This window comes from Coregonus lavaretus (assembly GCF_964263955.1).
Source record: "Coregonus lavaretus genome assembly, chromosome: 7".
Taxonomy (NCBI): Eukaryota; Metazoa; Chordata; class Actinopteri; order Salmoniformes; family Salmonidae; genus Coregonus; species Coregonus lavaretus.
In genome coordinates, this window is record NC_139994.1 from 29,732,315 (window position 1) to 29,748,425 (window position 16,111).

Genomic DNA, 16,111 nt, shown 5'->3' on the forward strand with positions numbered 1-16,111 from the left:
CTGTTAGGTGTTATATGCAGGTGTATAGGCACAGGATACTGACAGTATTGACTTTGCTGTGGCTGGTTTGCACACAAGAGAACTCCTGTAGAAATGAAAGTGTGCCCTCTCATTCCCCCTCCCTCTTCTCTCTCCTTTCCCTGTATGTCTCCCCCTCTCCTTTCCCCCTTTCCCTTTCTCTCAACAGAACTCAGTCCATATCTCACCCATCAATCCATATCTCCCCCATCAATCCGTATCGCATCTTTTTAAAGCACTGTCATTTAATGTAATTCTCTAAATTTTTCCCTTTCTCCCTCCCCTCCTTCCATTCCTCCTTTCCCTCCCCTCTCTTGCCTCCATTGCCTCTGCCCATTTCTTCCACTCGTATCCAGGCAGCGAGGAAGTGCTCTCCCCCTCTCTCTCAGCAGCAGTTTTATTATTAACTAGCAGCGTTTTACCTGAGCGGCTCAATGCGGCCATTGTTCCCCCCCCCCCCCCCCCCCTCCAGAGACAAAGAGAAGCATGGAAAACCACCCGGCAACTTCAATCATGCTGCCACAGTACATATAGTGAATAACAGGCTTGTCAATCAAATTAATACTGGTGGTACAATACTTTTAGGTGTTACAGATTGTTTAACTAAAGTCATGTGTGGCCAATGGTTTCGGAAATTAAAAATTCATACCTACCTGAAAGACTAGCATATTGTTCCTAAGACATTGCTACACTATGGTGTTACGCACTATTAGGCAGGGTCTGGAATGGATATGGAGCCCATATGTGAATGATAAAGGTTTTTTCCATAACCTAATCCTGGCCAAATTAGAGGTCACATTTCTGCTTTGTTCCCGGTTTCTGTGTTTTGCAAGTTAAAAATAGACACGCCGCACACAAACACACACACTCTCCCTCTCTCTCTCTCTCCAAACAACACCTGTGCTGGGCCCTGCTGTGGCCAGTGAGGGGTGAGTGAGTGGGCCAACTCTTTTCTCACACACAGCATTATACTATCCTTGGTATCCCACATTCCCATCTCTGAGTGTATTCCAACATTACATCAATTCTTCCACGTATATTATTGGGCTTCTTAATTTGACACATTATTCTAGTTGTGTTGTTTATGTAACGAAGCAGTGTATTTGTTATGATTGGTCTGGTAATGGTGACGATAAGGGGCGAGGGGAGATATGCTGTGACATGCCTGTCTAATTCACAACAGCTGAGACAATATAGGACCCTGATAGCAGGGAGAGTGAGAGAAAGATGTAACACACACACACACACACGCATGCAACAGCACACACACACACACAGTGTGTGTGTGTTCTCACACAGTGAACAGGGTACAGGAAGGGTCAATTTGAAAATCCTCTGATATGATTAGTGAAAATTGTGTTAACCTGATCCAATCAACCCCTTAGGACAGAAAATAAACAACCATGAAAATGAACCAAAGAGTTCATGATCAAAAGGGGCTAAATAAATAAACAAAGTGGAGAACCACAAAATCGGGCCAGGTTTTAAGGATGATAAATGAGGAAAGTAACTATGCAAAGTCATGGGGAAGATATACTGGAACACCTAATCAACATGACATCATATTAACAGTAAATCAGGTCGCTTTCAATGTAAACTATCTATCGATCAAATAATATTTAGCAAAAAGAGACCCACCCCCAAACAGTTATTAAGTGAGGAGGGGGGGGGGGGGGTAACAATAATTGAGGGAGCTGTAAGCTGATCCTAGAGCTGTGCCTATGGCCCACTCCTACCCGAAGCGTGCACATCAGCTACATCATAATCCCTTACAAGAAAGACTACCCCAGTATCCCTTACTGCATGTCTCTGAGGATTTGGTTGGAGGGTGGAGGGAGAGATGAGAGATCTGACTCACACCCCATATGGAGGGAGGGCTCTATCACACCTGGGTTCATATAATATTCTAAATAATTTCAAATACTTTAGCTGGGCTCGATTGAGCTTGCCTGTTGCACTGAACCAAACCCCGCTCACTTGCCACTCCAGACAGGCTAAAGCAGACGCTCTAAAGTATTTGAACGATTTTAAATAGTATTTGAACCCAGGACGGGGGCCTATGCAGCAGGGAGGGTGGAGAGGGAGAGGGTGGAAACAGGGGTGAGGACAGCAGAGACGTGAGAGCATGATTTAAGGGAAGGATTCTTCACCAGTCACCTCTGTCCCCCTTACCAGCCCTACACAGGAATCCCCATTTGAGGTGGGGGGACTTAAAGCTTCACAACACCCATCAACTCATCCCTGTCCTGCTCCATAGACTAAGCCAGCTGTTCTGGGGCTAGGTAACATACAGTAGAGCCACACCCTGGAGTCTATGTATATGTATGTATGTATGTATGTATGTGTGTGTGTGTGTGTGTGTGTGTGTGTGTGTGTGTGTGTGTGTGTGTGTGTGTATCAGAGGATGTTTCTAATTCCAGCCTTTTTCGGGGGCGCGTCCGGAATCTCAGCTGTCTCCCCACCCTCCACACACACATCCTCCCGAGAGACACACACACCTTGTCGGCACACAAAACACCCCTAAATACACAAGTGAATTCTGCTGATCACATAAGAGCACAGTTACGCAGATCGTATGGCCATCTATAAAAACACACTTGATAAACAGCCTGAGTGTCCGAACACGGGCCAAGACGCCACATGTACGGAGAGGGACTGAGGACAAATGCCACAGGCCATTTAAAACAACACCTCCCTATCCTTCCCCTCCCTCTTTCTCTCATCTGCCCCTCTGTCTCTTTGTGACTCAATACGACTTCACTAATCTGACAATATCCCCTTCCACCTTACCCCCTAACCGTTACCACCCCCCCCTCTCTAATCTCAGGCATGATGACATCATCTCTATGGATTGGGTAGTCTTTTTTCCTTCTTTCTAAACTGGGGTCTGGTGGGGGGGGATGGGATTGTGGGGCAGTCAGGCAAGTCTGCTTTCAGGGCAGACAGACATGTTCAGGTTTGAAATGACCTGGAGAGATCCATTACAGCCCAGAGAGGAGAGAGGGCTTGAGAGAGAGGGAGGGAGGAGAGGAGAAGAGGGAGGGGTGAAATAGGGCAAGTGGGCTCCCTGAGTGAACGAAAGAGGATCTTAGGGAAAGGGAAGTCTTGCTTGTCCCCATCTGCCCCTCTCTCTTTTTCAACCTCTCACTCGCGCCCTCCCCACTCTTTCTGACTCTCTCTCTTTTTACCTCTCCTCCCCCCCCCCCCCCCCCGTAGACGCCTTCCTATGCAGCCAGACTAACTCTCCATGCTCTAGACACAGTGCCGGCTGTACTTTTACAATGTGCCATTATTATTGCTCTTACTACCTGCCGTAGTCAATGCCAGCAATGGCCAGCTTTTCTACATTTACACTGGCACGTTCCATTAAGCTGTCTCCCTTCTCTTTTCCTCGCTCTCTAACTGCTATTCAGCTATTCACAGATTTCTCTTTCGCTCTCCCCCTCTTTCGCTCCTCTCTCTGCTTGTCTTCTGCCAAACATCCATCCAGCTTGCTCTCATTAAGAGGGGGAAAGGAGAGAGAAGGTAGTGGGGGCCAGCCACAATATTATTAGTGTTGATAAATCAAGAGAGTACAGAATAAGAGAGAGCACAGGTAGGGAAAAGGAAGAAAGAGAAGAAAGGCAGCTCAAACTGTCTTGTATCCTCCCACACTAAGCTGAACCAATCAGAAACCAGTATATAGTAAGTCTAGCAACACACCTCCAATCAGCAACCACTGTGCAGTAAACCTAGCAACACACCTCCAATCAGCAACCACTGGGCAGTAAACCTAGCAACACACTTCCAGTCAGATAAGGCTTATCCTATATTTCAACATATTTATAATTACTCCTTTATATATGATATAATGGACAATTAACCAATCATTTACATAATCTACTTATAAATTCCCCCATACTACTGTAACTAGTCAATAAACAGATAAGAAGGGGGGTGTTACAAACTTACTTTCGTACCGGTACTTCTAGTGCAGAGGACGTGACATAAAGCCCAGGAAAAAACACTGTCTGTGAACTGTCTGTGTTGTACATTACTCATGAAATCTAATTTAACATTTCACAATGAATGGAAACCAATGGAAAGTAGTAGTACAATGGAGTGGCCCTGTTACTGTATTCCTATTTAGCAGGACACAGCAAATTCCTATGGTTAACTCCTATTGAACGTTGTACAGTAGATTCCTATTGAGGGGAGGGAGTAGGCTAATTCTTGTTGGCTGGGTTACCTAGCCTGGGATTTCTCCTAGATGGCTCGGGAGGATAGCTTGAAGAAAAAAACGAATGTATGGTGTGCGATTCGCTCTGGTATCAAATTTAGCCCGGCATCCATCACCGTGGTGACAGGCCCTAACAAGTTCCGAGGGCTGGCGCCGGAGCGGTAGGGGGTTGGAGGGGAGGTTGTGGGAATGTTGAGGGAACGTTATAAGAACGTTTAGACGCGAGTGAGTCAGCATGGGCGAAGAAGTGCGTCAGACACTTGGAGTAGTGCAGTGCTGCAGTGACTAAAGTCTTCTCTCTGTCTGGCTCTAGAACTCTGTCACCCCCTGTAAAGCTCATCTGGACTATATCAACCCCTCCTTCCATGCACATAGGCTCACTCAAGTCCCCTAAGGTAACACATCTCTAACACACACATACATACTGGACATTGCACGTGCCACCCACACACACACTCCTCAGTCCTCATACCCCCTCTTCCACTCTCCAGTGACTTGAATAAAGGATAGGGGGAGGGAAACGGGATACATCATCCCCCCAGACTGCTCTATAAATACAGCTGAGAGCCAGAGGAATGACTCAAGTTAGGAGAGGGGTCACACTCCATGACAACACCCTCCTCACAGCCCACGGTCGGAGCGGAGTCGGGAAAGAAACGTCACCCGACCAAAATCCTGTTTCCTCCTGTGATAATACAAGAGCATGAAGGGTAGGGAAGTAGTGCGAGTTGATTTGTAGAAGAGAGGATGCCACAGTACACATACAGTAGGCATAGTCCCACAGACAGAGAGAGACATGTACTCAAAGCATCTGTGCTAGAAGAGGAGGCTTAATCCACGATGTTCAACCACCAAGAAGGGTCAAGTACTTTCCTCTGAGAACTCTCCCAAGAAATTACTCTTATGTAACTAAAGGCTTTCAAAAGGATCTGTGTTAGTAATTGTTTATTTCAATAAGACGCACTAATACTTTTACAGGTCAGAGTTAAGCACCAACAGAGGTTCTAACAAAATGGCCGCCAGAGCAACTACTATGCAATAACATATACAATGTCAGTTAGAATTCTATGCACAATATTTACTGAATATAATTCAAACCAAAGAACCACGTCAAGCTCAATTCTAGAATAACTACAGCTTCACAATAACCATAGCTGGACTGGTTCTAATAGCTGGTTCTAATATCTAATACATCCGTAACGCAATGTTTCCCAAATGGTGGCTTGTGGCTAGATAATACTGGAGCTGTGGCTAGAAATGTACGTTTTCCATTCTCTGAGAAATCACAAGAAAATCCAGAAGGCTGTTCATTGATGCCGGCACCAAAAACACTTGGGAAACTCATGCCAAGCTCACTTCTATGAGGCTGTGCTACAGTATAACCATAGCTGGCTCTACCCAATTTACCAATATCTGAAGACATAATGTCCAAAAATATTACACGGTACCGCAACCAAAACAAAAACTTATCAGAGAACAAAAGCACAAGACAAAACAAATACATATTACAATAGAGTAGCCATAGAAAGAGAATGACTTCCAGGCCTGGATAAACTCAATATGGCCGGCGGCCCACCCATCACGGAACGTTGACTTGAACGAGATTGTCCATTCTAGTCATTCCATTTCAGTCGTAGCACATTCACATTTCCAACCATAAACATCAAACTTGTTCTTACCTTGAACTCGTGCAGCTGCTGCTTGATGGTTTCCACCTCCGTCCCCACCACGCCCTGCGCGTTAAGTCCCTCCTCTGCCCTTCCCAGTAGCCCTTGCAGCTCCGCCACCTGGGCGTAGAACTCTCCCACCTTCTCGGCAGCTGCCTCGATCTGCCCCAGTCTGGCCTGGCCCCTCTCGGCCAGCTTCCCAGCTTGGCGGCTCAGGGCCTCAGTCTCTCTCCTCAGGGCGAGGAGATCGGGAGATGACCCCTCTCGGCGGAGCATGGCGGTGCAGTCGCCCCCGTGACCTTCAAGCTCCGACCTCAACGTGGCCAGGTGAGCCAGGAAGGTGCGGACGGCATCCGCCTGCGAGGCAAGCGAGTCGGCATCACGCCGCACGGGGCTCAGAGAGTCCAGCTCGTCGTCCAGGTCGGCCAGGCGGGAGAAGAGGTCGCGCACCGAGGACTGGACTTCCCCCACACCCTTGAGACGGGACTCCAGGGTGGAACAGCACTGTTCAATCTAGAGGGGGGAGGGAAGGGGGAGAAGTGGGGAGGGAGGGAAGGGGGAGAAGGGGGGAGAGAGAGAGAGTTAATAATGTTAGCAAGTTGAAAGTGGCATGGTGCCTTGCTGATGTAATAATATGATATAAATAGCGGGACAAATAAAATGCTGATTCATGTAGCCTAGTTAATGTATCCTAGCTCTTTGTTTTGATGACTAACTATCTCATTAATCAAATCAAATACCATATTGATTTGTAAGTGAAACCAGTCTATAAGTAACTATCTATGGCACATTTCGGACCTATACATACAGTGCCCCATAATGACAAAGTGAAAACATGTTTACAAATGTTGCAAATGTATTGAAAATGAAATACATACATATTTAATTTACATAAGTATTCACACCCTTTTGCAAATTAAACTCAGGTTAATCCAATTTCCTTTGATCATCCTTGAGATGTCACTTCAACTTGATTGGAGTCCACCTGTGGCCAATTCCACTGTTTGGACATGATTTAGAAAGAAACACACCTTGCTATATAGGTCCTACAGTTGACAGTGTATGTCAGAGCAGAAACTATACCATGAAGTCCAAGGAACTGTCCATAGATCTCCAAGATATAATTGTGATGAGGCATATATCTGGGGAAGGGTATAAAACCATTTGTATAGTGTTGAAAGTTTCCAAGAGCACAGTGGTCTCCATCATTGGGAAATTGAAAGAATATGGAATTACCCAGACTCTGCCTAGAGCTGGCCGTACGACCTAACTGAGCAACCGGGCAAGAAGGACCTTGGTCAGGGAGGTGACCGAGAACCCAATGACCACTGACAGAACTACAGAGTTCCTTTGTTGAGATGGGGGAACCTGCCAGAAGGACAACAGTCTCTACCGCACTTCACAAATCTGGGCTTTATGGGAGCGTGGCCAGACGGATGCCACTCCTGAGAAAAAGGCATATGACAGCACGCCTGGAGTTTGCAAAAAGGAACGTGAAATACTCTGATTCTAATGCAAAATATTCTGTGGTCTGATGAGACAAAATGTAACTCTTTGGCCTGAATGCAAAGCGCTATGTCTGGAGAAAACCAGGCACAGCTCATCACCTGTCTAACACCATCCCTACCATGAAATATTGTGGTGGCAGCATCATGCTATGGGGATGCTTTTCAGCAGCAGGGACTGGGAGACTGGTAAGGATAGAGGGAACAATAAATGGAGCCAAACACAGGCAAAGCCTTGATGAGAACCTGCTTCAGAGTGCAAACGACCTTAGAAAGGGGTGAAGATTTACGTTCCAACAGGACAATGAGCCCAAGAATACATCCAAAGTAATGCTGGAATGGCTTCATAACAATAATGTGAAAGTCCTTGAGTGGCCCAGCCAAAGCCCAGACTTGAATCCCATTGAAAATCGGTGGAAAGACTTGAAGATTGCTGTTCACTGCCGCTCCCCATCTAACTTAACAGCGCTTGAGAAAATCCGCAAGGAAGAATGGGAGAAAATCCCCAAATCCAGATGTGCAAAGCTGATACAGACATACCCAAGACGACTCGAAGCTGTAATCGATTCATGGGTGTGAATACTTATTTAAAAGAGCTATTTCTCTATTTAATTTTCAATACATTTGCAAACATTTCTAAAAACAGGTTTTCACTTTGTCATTGTGGGTTAGTGTGTGTAGATGGGTGAGATGTTTTTGTTGAATACTTTCTGAAGGCACTGTATCAATATACAGTACAATGCTCTTGACTCGTTGGTTTACATTTCAGTAAAGTGATTAAGTGGTCTGAAGTTTTCTATCTGTACAATGACCATATAAGATCACTGGAACTGCTAATACTTGAACTCCTCTGTCAGCTTAAATACGTTCTGTTCTCTATCTCAACTCACACACAAACACGCACATACATACATACATACAGGCTCACACACACTGTCACACACACGCCCTGACAACCTCGCACACAACGACCCCTGCTAAAACTAGATCCTCCTTTGTATCAGCCACACTCCAGGCTGAACAGATAGGCTGTGTTACAATACTCACTAATGTAATTTTAAAGGACGATTAATAGTGATAAGTCCAACAAACCCAAACAAATGCTTTCAAAAGAGAAAAGGCTGTTGAAGAGTACTGAGACACCCTTATTGTATTTGAGTGTAATATATTTTTGAAAACTATGCTTCATTTTTGGAACATTCTCCTATTGAACAGAATACAGTGCTCTATCGTTAATCTGAGTGTCTATGAAATATTTATATATGAAATACAGTGTATACTAAATTCCTCACACATCTTCTCACCTTTTCGCTTACGTCTCCAAACTCTCGGTCTGTGTCTCGAGCCTGCTGCTCCAGCCTCTGTCCTCCCTGTCCGCCGCCCCCTGCTGTCTGGGGTGCGTCCTGCACCAGCCCCTGGGCCAGATCCCTCAGGTAGGCCACCTGTGGCTGCAGCGAGTGCAGCGTCTCCTGCTGGCTCCTCAGCCGCTCCAGGCTTTTGTTGCTGCACGCCTGTGGGCCCAGCGCCTCCTGCACCTCGATCTGATGCCGCGCCGCCTCCAGCCTCCTCTCCACCGCCTGCCGGCCGTCCTCAAACTCCTTAAGTCGACCCGCTAACTCTTCCAATTGGGAAACACAGTTCTGGAGCTTTTCTGCCAGCCCGTCGACTCTACGGTTGAGTTGGGCTTTTTCGTCGCGTATGTCTTCCTCTCCGACGCGGCAGTGTTCCAGGAGTTGGTCGGCCGCGGTGTTTAAACCCTCCAGGAGGGGGCGACGGCGCTCCAGGTCCAATCCCAGCTGCCTGGCCTTCTGCAAGGCCTCGTCCAGGGCCGCAGGGTCGAGGGAGGGCTGGATGTCAGCCTCCCGCTTCTCGCACTCTGCCACCCAGGGCGTGAGCTCGGCGCGGTGCTGCTGGTAACTCTCGGCCTTGGTCAGGGCTGTTTTCAGCCGGTTCTGGCGTTCCGCAATGCATTGATTTAGCTCATCCCAGTCCTGGCGTAGGGTGGTGAGCCGGGACTGTAAGGCTGATTGTTCTTCGGCGCCGGCGGGTAGCGAGGCGAGCAGAGAGGCCCCCTCGGCCTGGATGAGCTCGTAGGGGCCACGTTGGCTGGCAACCCCGCGATGAAGCTCGTCTTGCTGGGCAAGCAGGGTCCGGAGAGCCTCAGGCTGGCAGGGGAGAGAGTCGACGGTAGAGTCTCTTTGACCACCCTGGTTGTCCAGCCAGCTCCGCAGCTCCTCAAACATCTGCTGGAATTGCTGGGTGCTGGAGAGAGCGGCTTGGAGCTGGGACAGACCGTCAGCTGAGGGAGAGGACAGAGGATTTTAATGCTATTCATTTACAGATGTTTTGATGAAGAACATTCTACCAGATGGAGTAGCTACCTAAGCCTGAGAGAGGTTGTAGTGCTGGATTCAAAACCACTAGCCATGATGAGACCAAAAAAAAAAAAACTATACCCTCTACATACAAATACTACTGAAGCCAATAGAGATTCATACAAACAGAATTAAGATAAACACCATAGACAAAACAGAACACTCACCGGCCCTCTCCTCCAGGCTCCTTAGCGGGCCACTCACGCTCTCCAGCCTCTTCTTCAGTTCGTCTCTCAGGTAAGGTTCAATCACGATGGCGCTCAGCTCGCCGCACAGCTTCTCCGCCTTGCCCAGCTCCTCCCTCCTCTGCTCCAGCTCAGTGCGGATCTCGCCTGTCTCCTGCAGACGCCGTTTCAGGGCCTCGGGCTGAGCACTGAGTGAGGCCTGGCCATCCAGCCGCTCGCCTAGCGCCCCCACGCTGACCGAGAGGTCCTTCAGCAGGGCCTGGTAGCGCTCGCTGGTGCCCTGGGCCTGGTCGATGTGCTCCGAGCGCTGGGACAGACGTTGAGTGAGGTCGTCCCACTGCTGAGAGATGGAGGCCAGGTCGGACCGGACCTCCGCAAGGTCCTTGTCATCCTGCGGGGAGGAGTCACCACCAGACGGGGAAAGGATGCCCTCGGCCGCCTGGGTGAGTTGGTCGAACTGGGGCCGGCGGGTCTCAAACTCACGCAGCATGAACTGTGGAGGTTGGAGGGATAGGAAAGAAGAGGAGTCGGAACATTATCCGTCAATGAGGAATAATTTCTACATTTTGGCTAGTACAATTTATCACGAATTCATAAGAATGCGGTTGGTATTGGTATTTACAGAATTGCCAAGTTGTGGACAATCTATTGTGACATTCTTATTCATTATTTTGCATGTGTTCAACACAGTTAACATCCTCCATGTACCTGCACTTGTTGTTTCTGGCTGTTCAGCATGTTGGGGTCGATGCTCAGGGGTCCCAGCACACTCATCATCAGCTCCTTCTCTCTGAGCCACGGCCCCAACTGACTGGCTGCTGTGGCAAAGCATCCCAGCCTATCAGCACAGGTCTCCAGTTCCGTCTGCCTCTGTACTGCCGTCTCATTGGCCTTTGCCCAGCGGGAGTCTAGGTAAATAGGAAGTGAACGTTGGAGTGATAAACCATAGCAACTATTACTTATATTAAAAAATGACTAACAAACTAGTGGAGAACCATAACAGTGAAACTCATGGGTTCCATGAGTGACTCAGCAAGACTGAATAATCATTATGATTATAGACACAATCTTTTTTTGCAGTTGAGGAGGAGTGCCAGGATGGCTGTGCTGTGGCTTCGATACAGCGCTCCCTGTCAGTCATCCTTTGTTTATACACATCATTGGGAAGAACCTTCCCCCTGGACCTGTGTTAATGTTCAACATGCATTAACTAATTTTTATTCTGCCTCTGTACGCTTTCCTCTAGAGTGAGTCTTGGATCCACATGGCTTTGAAATAAGGCCTTGTGTGAAATGTGTGGAGAAAGGAGCTCTGCCGTGTTCCTACCTTAAATATCACAGGGCTATATCAGGAATATCAGGTCAGGGTAAAGATATAAAGTATTTGAAGGTGATTTTAATAGCTTTGACAAGGAGTCATCCCATTCATTCGCTACCTAATATTGATCTTAACCTCCCACATATTCTTTGTTCTTCACCTTTCAAGACGTGAAAAAAGCTAATAACCTTTGCTGACGCCTTCTCATTAAATCTGAAATAACTACTATATTAGCCTGTCTTCTTATCCTCTGAAATGTACTTCACTTAATCAAACGTCATATGTTCCTTAAACTGATGAATCTACCATTCAAAATGGATGGCCCTATTAATTATTTGATTCAGGGCCAAGTCTTATGTAGATGCCCATGCAAATTATATAGGCCTACTGGTTCCTTATGTTAGACTATTCAAAATGACTATTCATCCATCCCAGTACCACTCACCGATCTCCTTCATTTGTTGTCTCCAGGTGTCTGCCTCTGGGGAGTCTGGGTTGTCTGCTATCAGCTTCTCCAGGGTGCTCTTCAGCTCCTCCACCTTCCCAGAATGCTCTGCCAGCTCAGACAGTAAGGCCTAAAGTATAGAGAACAAACAGCTATATCAGTATGTTGTATACAAAAAGACAAGAATAAGCATGTAGAACGTAAGCAATAGAAAGTACAATATGTTTATGTCAGCTAGGGGGTGATAACACTGATTTTCCAACGTAGCATTGTTGACCAACTAGCAGACATAATAAAGCCCAATATTGACTGTGGTTTGACCCAAGTCCAGACACTCACCTTGTTCTCCTGGGCCTGGGCGCGTACCAACTCCGGTTTGGAGGGGGAGGTGGTGGTCTGGCCCAGGTGCAGGCTGTTCTCCCGGTCTCGCAGCCAGCGGCTGAGCTCCTCGGTACCCTGGCTGGCCTTCTGTCTGAGCTCCAGAGAAGCCTCCTGGTGCCTCTGTCGGTTCTTCAGTTCCCCTCCCAGCTCCTCGTAACGACCGTTCACTTCGGCCACCGCCACCTGCAGCTCTGTCAGGTCTGAGAGAAAGAAGAGGAGGAGCACCAATCTATCAAACAAATCCAATCACATTTAATTGGTATGGTGTTTTTCATTCCACAGATGGAAAAGCAGAGTCACGCAGTTATATGGTGTGTTGTTCTCCCACTACGACTCGGGAAATCATGCAGTTTATTAGGCTACAGATGAAATAAGTTATGAACTTCACAGGGTGGTGAAAGTGCAAGGTGATGAGCTTGATGCTCCTTTTCAATAAATTCTTATTCTAGTGACATGATGATCGATGCTTGGCTGCCGTTTGACAAATTAAAATAATCGCTCTTTTGTCCATAATAATCTCATCATGTAGACTATACCCGTACTGTATCTGCAAGCTGTTGGCTAGAGCGCAGGTGCCAATACCAGAGGGGGCACATTTGCTATATAACGCAATTTCTTTGGTGACAAAACCATCAGTAGAGTTGAAAATGCGATGGAAACCCATTTAACTTGTAATTTTTATTCGGTACATGGGAATTTAACCACAAAAGTTATTTTTATGTGCACTACGTCATCACGCACAGACTTTTATCTGCAACAAGTCAATTTGATGGAAACATCACTGGTGGGAAAATGCGCATATTCTATTTATGCTGATTTTAGAATATTCACATGAAAATCTGTCACCAATTGGATGGAAAACTAGCTACTGAAGGCCTTTGGTTGATGTTATTATCCAGAGCAACAGAATATTAGTGACAACAAACGTTTGTAATGGTGTTAGACACTGCAGTAGCACATATAAGAAGCGCACAGACAGAAGACAGACACACAGACAGAAAATTGATATATAGTAAGCATTGTTGGGAGCGAGCGAGCGAGAAAGCAGATTGTACATCAAGCAGTGATGTCCACAGTAGTAAGCGCTGGAGAGCATCTCATATGAGAAAGAAGGCCATAGACAATTGGTTTGGATAAGGGAGTGAGGGGGAGCTCACCTTTGCATGTGTGAATGCCATTGACACTGCTGGGGCTGCCTGCACCATTGATCTGGGGAACACCTGAGAGAGAGACACACTGCACTCAGACAACTACATACATTGCAACAGACACTAACACACATTCATGTACAGTACAATACAAACAGTGATAAGCATATAACACGCTCAGTCTCTGATTTTCACACGCTGTACACATACACAGTTTCGCATGGACATGTTTTACACTTCGAGCATAGCATTTATTCACAGTACACACACACATTGATAGCACACAGATAGCATAGACTTCAACACACACAATATACAACTGACAAACATAGCTTGGATGAAGTTGGACATGCAGGTAGCAGGGGACACACACAGGCAGTTGTTTCCCATTCCCCTTACCTGTCTTAGTCTGGGGGGCTGTGATGTTGATGATGAGGGTCTCCAGTTCTGATCCAGTCTTGTTCAGCTCCTGAACCCGAGTCCCCTGGGCCTCCCAGTCACTCAGTAAGTCCTTAGTAAAGAAATGTCCGAAAGTTATTAATGGCTTTATATAATTCCTCAATTAATAATCACATGGACATATCATTCTGAATCACTATCATGCTTTGGAACGTATTTATCGATACACTACGAAATCTAGCAATACCTTAGAACGAGTGAAATGTGTTTCAGTGATTGATTGAGGATTCTGTTTGTTGCATGTGTGTGATTAAAACCATGTAGTTCTTAAAAAAGGAACACACACACACCTTGAGCTGCTGCACTCTCCTCTGCAGGGCCTCTGTGTTGAGGTTGGCCTCTTTGGGAGGCAGCTGCTCCTGTGCTGTCTGGAGCCACCTGAGGAGGGAACCAGAGAGAGACCGGAACTGGCCCAACCGCTGCTCACAACTCTGGATGGCGTTGTTCCTGGAGAGGGAAGGAGAAAGAGATAGATAGAGGAGGGGAAGATGAGGGGATGGTGGAGAAAGAGGGATGAAGAGAGGAGAAGATTGAAAAGAGAGAAAGAGAGATGTAGGGATAGACATTGAGAAAGTGGGTGAGAAAGAGGGATGGAGAGGAGAAGAGACAGAAAGTGGGTGAGAAAGAGGGATGAAGAGAGGAGAAGAGACAGAAAGTGGGTGAGAAAGAGGGATGAAGAGAGGAGAAGAGACAGAAAGTGGGTGAGAAAGAGGGATGAAGAGAGGAGAAGAGACAGAAAGTGGGTGAGAAAGAGGGATGAAGAGAGGAGAAGAGACAGAAAGTGGGTGAGAAAGAGGGATGAAGAGAGGAGAAGAGACAGAAAGTGGGTGAGAAAGAGGGATGAAGAGAGGAGAAGAGACAGAAAGTGGGTGAGAAAGAGGGATGGAGAGGAGAAGAGACAGAAAGTGGGTGAGAAAGAGGGATGAAGAGAGGAGAAGAGACAGAAAGTGGGTGAGAAAGAGGGATGAAGAGAGGAGGAGAGACAGAAAGTGGGTGAGAAAGAGGGATGGAGAGGAGAAGAGACAGAAAGTGGGTGAGAAAGAGGGATGAAGAGAGGAGAAGAGACAGAAAGTGGGTGAGAAAGAGGGATGAAGAGAGGAGAAGAGACAGAAAGTGGGTGAGAAAGAGGGATGAAGAGAGGAGGAGAGACAGAAAGTGGGGAAAGAGTAAAAAAGAGGAAGAGAACATTTTAATTCAATCCCACTATCCTTTCCATATAAAACACACAACCATTACATTAAAATCACACGCTTCATGTCACAAAAAGAGAGAGAGGGATGCAGTCAAGGATAAACCATTATCTCGACCGTATTCGCCCAAGGCTATAGTCTCCTTAGACTTGACCCCTGCTTTGTACTTGTTCTGCCCCAATCACAGCTGCTTTCAAACATTGCACTGACTGCAGCGCACACAGACAAAACAATCATGTTATAACAGTCTGGGTCATCGAAAGTGTGTTATTTATGTTCTGGTCACAGTCTGTAAGTGAGAGCCTCTTTTGTATGACACTGACATACACTGAACTGTGCCCACCAAGGCTTATTTTAGTAACCGCAAACCACATTTGCTCCTATGCCATCAGCTAACACTGTCCACCCACACACCATTGTTGGCAACGCATAGCGTTCAAAGGGGTCAGGGCTACTGTTAAGACACATCCTGCACAGGCCTAATCCCTCACTACATGTATTAGCCGCTATGGGAGCTTTTGCGGTCTTTTGCTAGACGAACAGACAGTCCAATGGTATTTATAAGAGGTCTGATATAGAAATAGAAACCCTAGAAGGGACATTGCCAGTCATTCTATTTCTATGAGGCCCAACTCATAGAAATAGGCTAACCAGGGCGATATGGCAACTGGTGCTGCCATACAGGAAGGACAAAGGATCCAGCCTATCAACTAACTGGGAGTGTTTTAAAGTTATCCACCCCCCCCCCCCGGTGTGCCTTTTTTTGGGGGGACTTTTTTTGTAATTTAGCACTCTTGTCCAGAGCAACTTACAGGAGCAATTAGGGTTAAGTGCATTGCTCAAGGGCACAGACAGATTTTTCCCCTAGTCGACAATGGGATTCGAACCAGCAACCTTGGTTACTGGCCCAAAGCTCTTAACCGCTTAGCTACCTGCCGCCCCAGTGGATTAATTTGTGGATACATTTGTATGGCATTAGCGTGAAGAGGGCGGCAGGTAGCTTAGTGGGTAAGAGCGTTGTGCCAGTAACCGAAAGGTCGCTGGTTCTAATCCCCGAGCCGACTATGTAAAAAATATTTCGATGTGACCTTAAGCAAGGCACTTAACCCTAATTACTCCTGTATTTTTAAGTCGCTCTGGATAAGAGCGTCTGCTAAATGACTAAAATGAAAATGAAGAGAAATGTCATGAGTGTCATATTT

General features: G+C 46.7%; 1 protein-coding gene across 1 annotated transcript in view; it reads right to left on the minus strand.

Moving 5' to 3' along the window:
• LOC311132497 (microtubule-actin cross-linking factor 1, isoforms 1/2/3/4/5-like) overlaps positions 1-16,111 on the minus strand; it is a 235,581-nt gene that overhangs the window by 58,463 nt on the left and 161,007 nt on the right. The window contains exons 51-59 of the mRNA XM_084165778.1: positions 14,010-14,166; positions 13,660-13,771; positions 13,270-13,332; positions 12,071-12,312; positions 11,732-11,861; positions 10,678-10,877; positions 9,952-10,462; positions 8,714-9,708; positions 5,917-6,417 (exon numbers count right to left, since the gene is read on the minus strand). Of these exons, the coding sequence (XP_084021904.1) occupies positions 5,917-6,417; positions 8,714-9,708; positions 9,952-10,462; positions 10,678-10,877; positions 11,732-11,861; positions 12,071-12,312; positions 13,270-13,332; positions 13,660-13,771; positions 14,010-14,166 (2,911 nt within the window). The remainder of the gene's footprint in view (positions 1-5,916; positions 6,418-8,713; positions 9,709-9,951; positions 10,463-10,677; positions 10,878-11,731; positions 11,862-12,070; positions 12,313-13,269; positions 13,333-13,659; positions 13,772-14,009; positions 14,167-16,111) is intronic.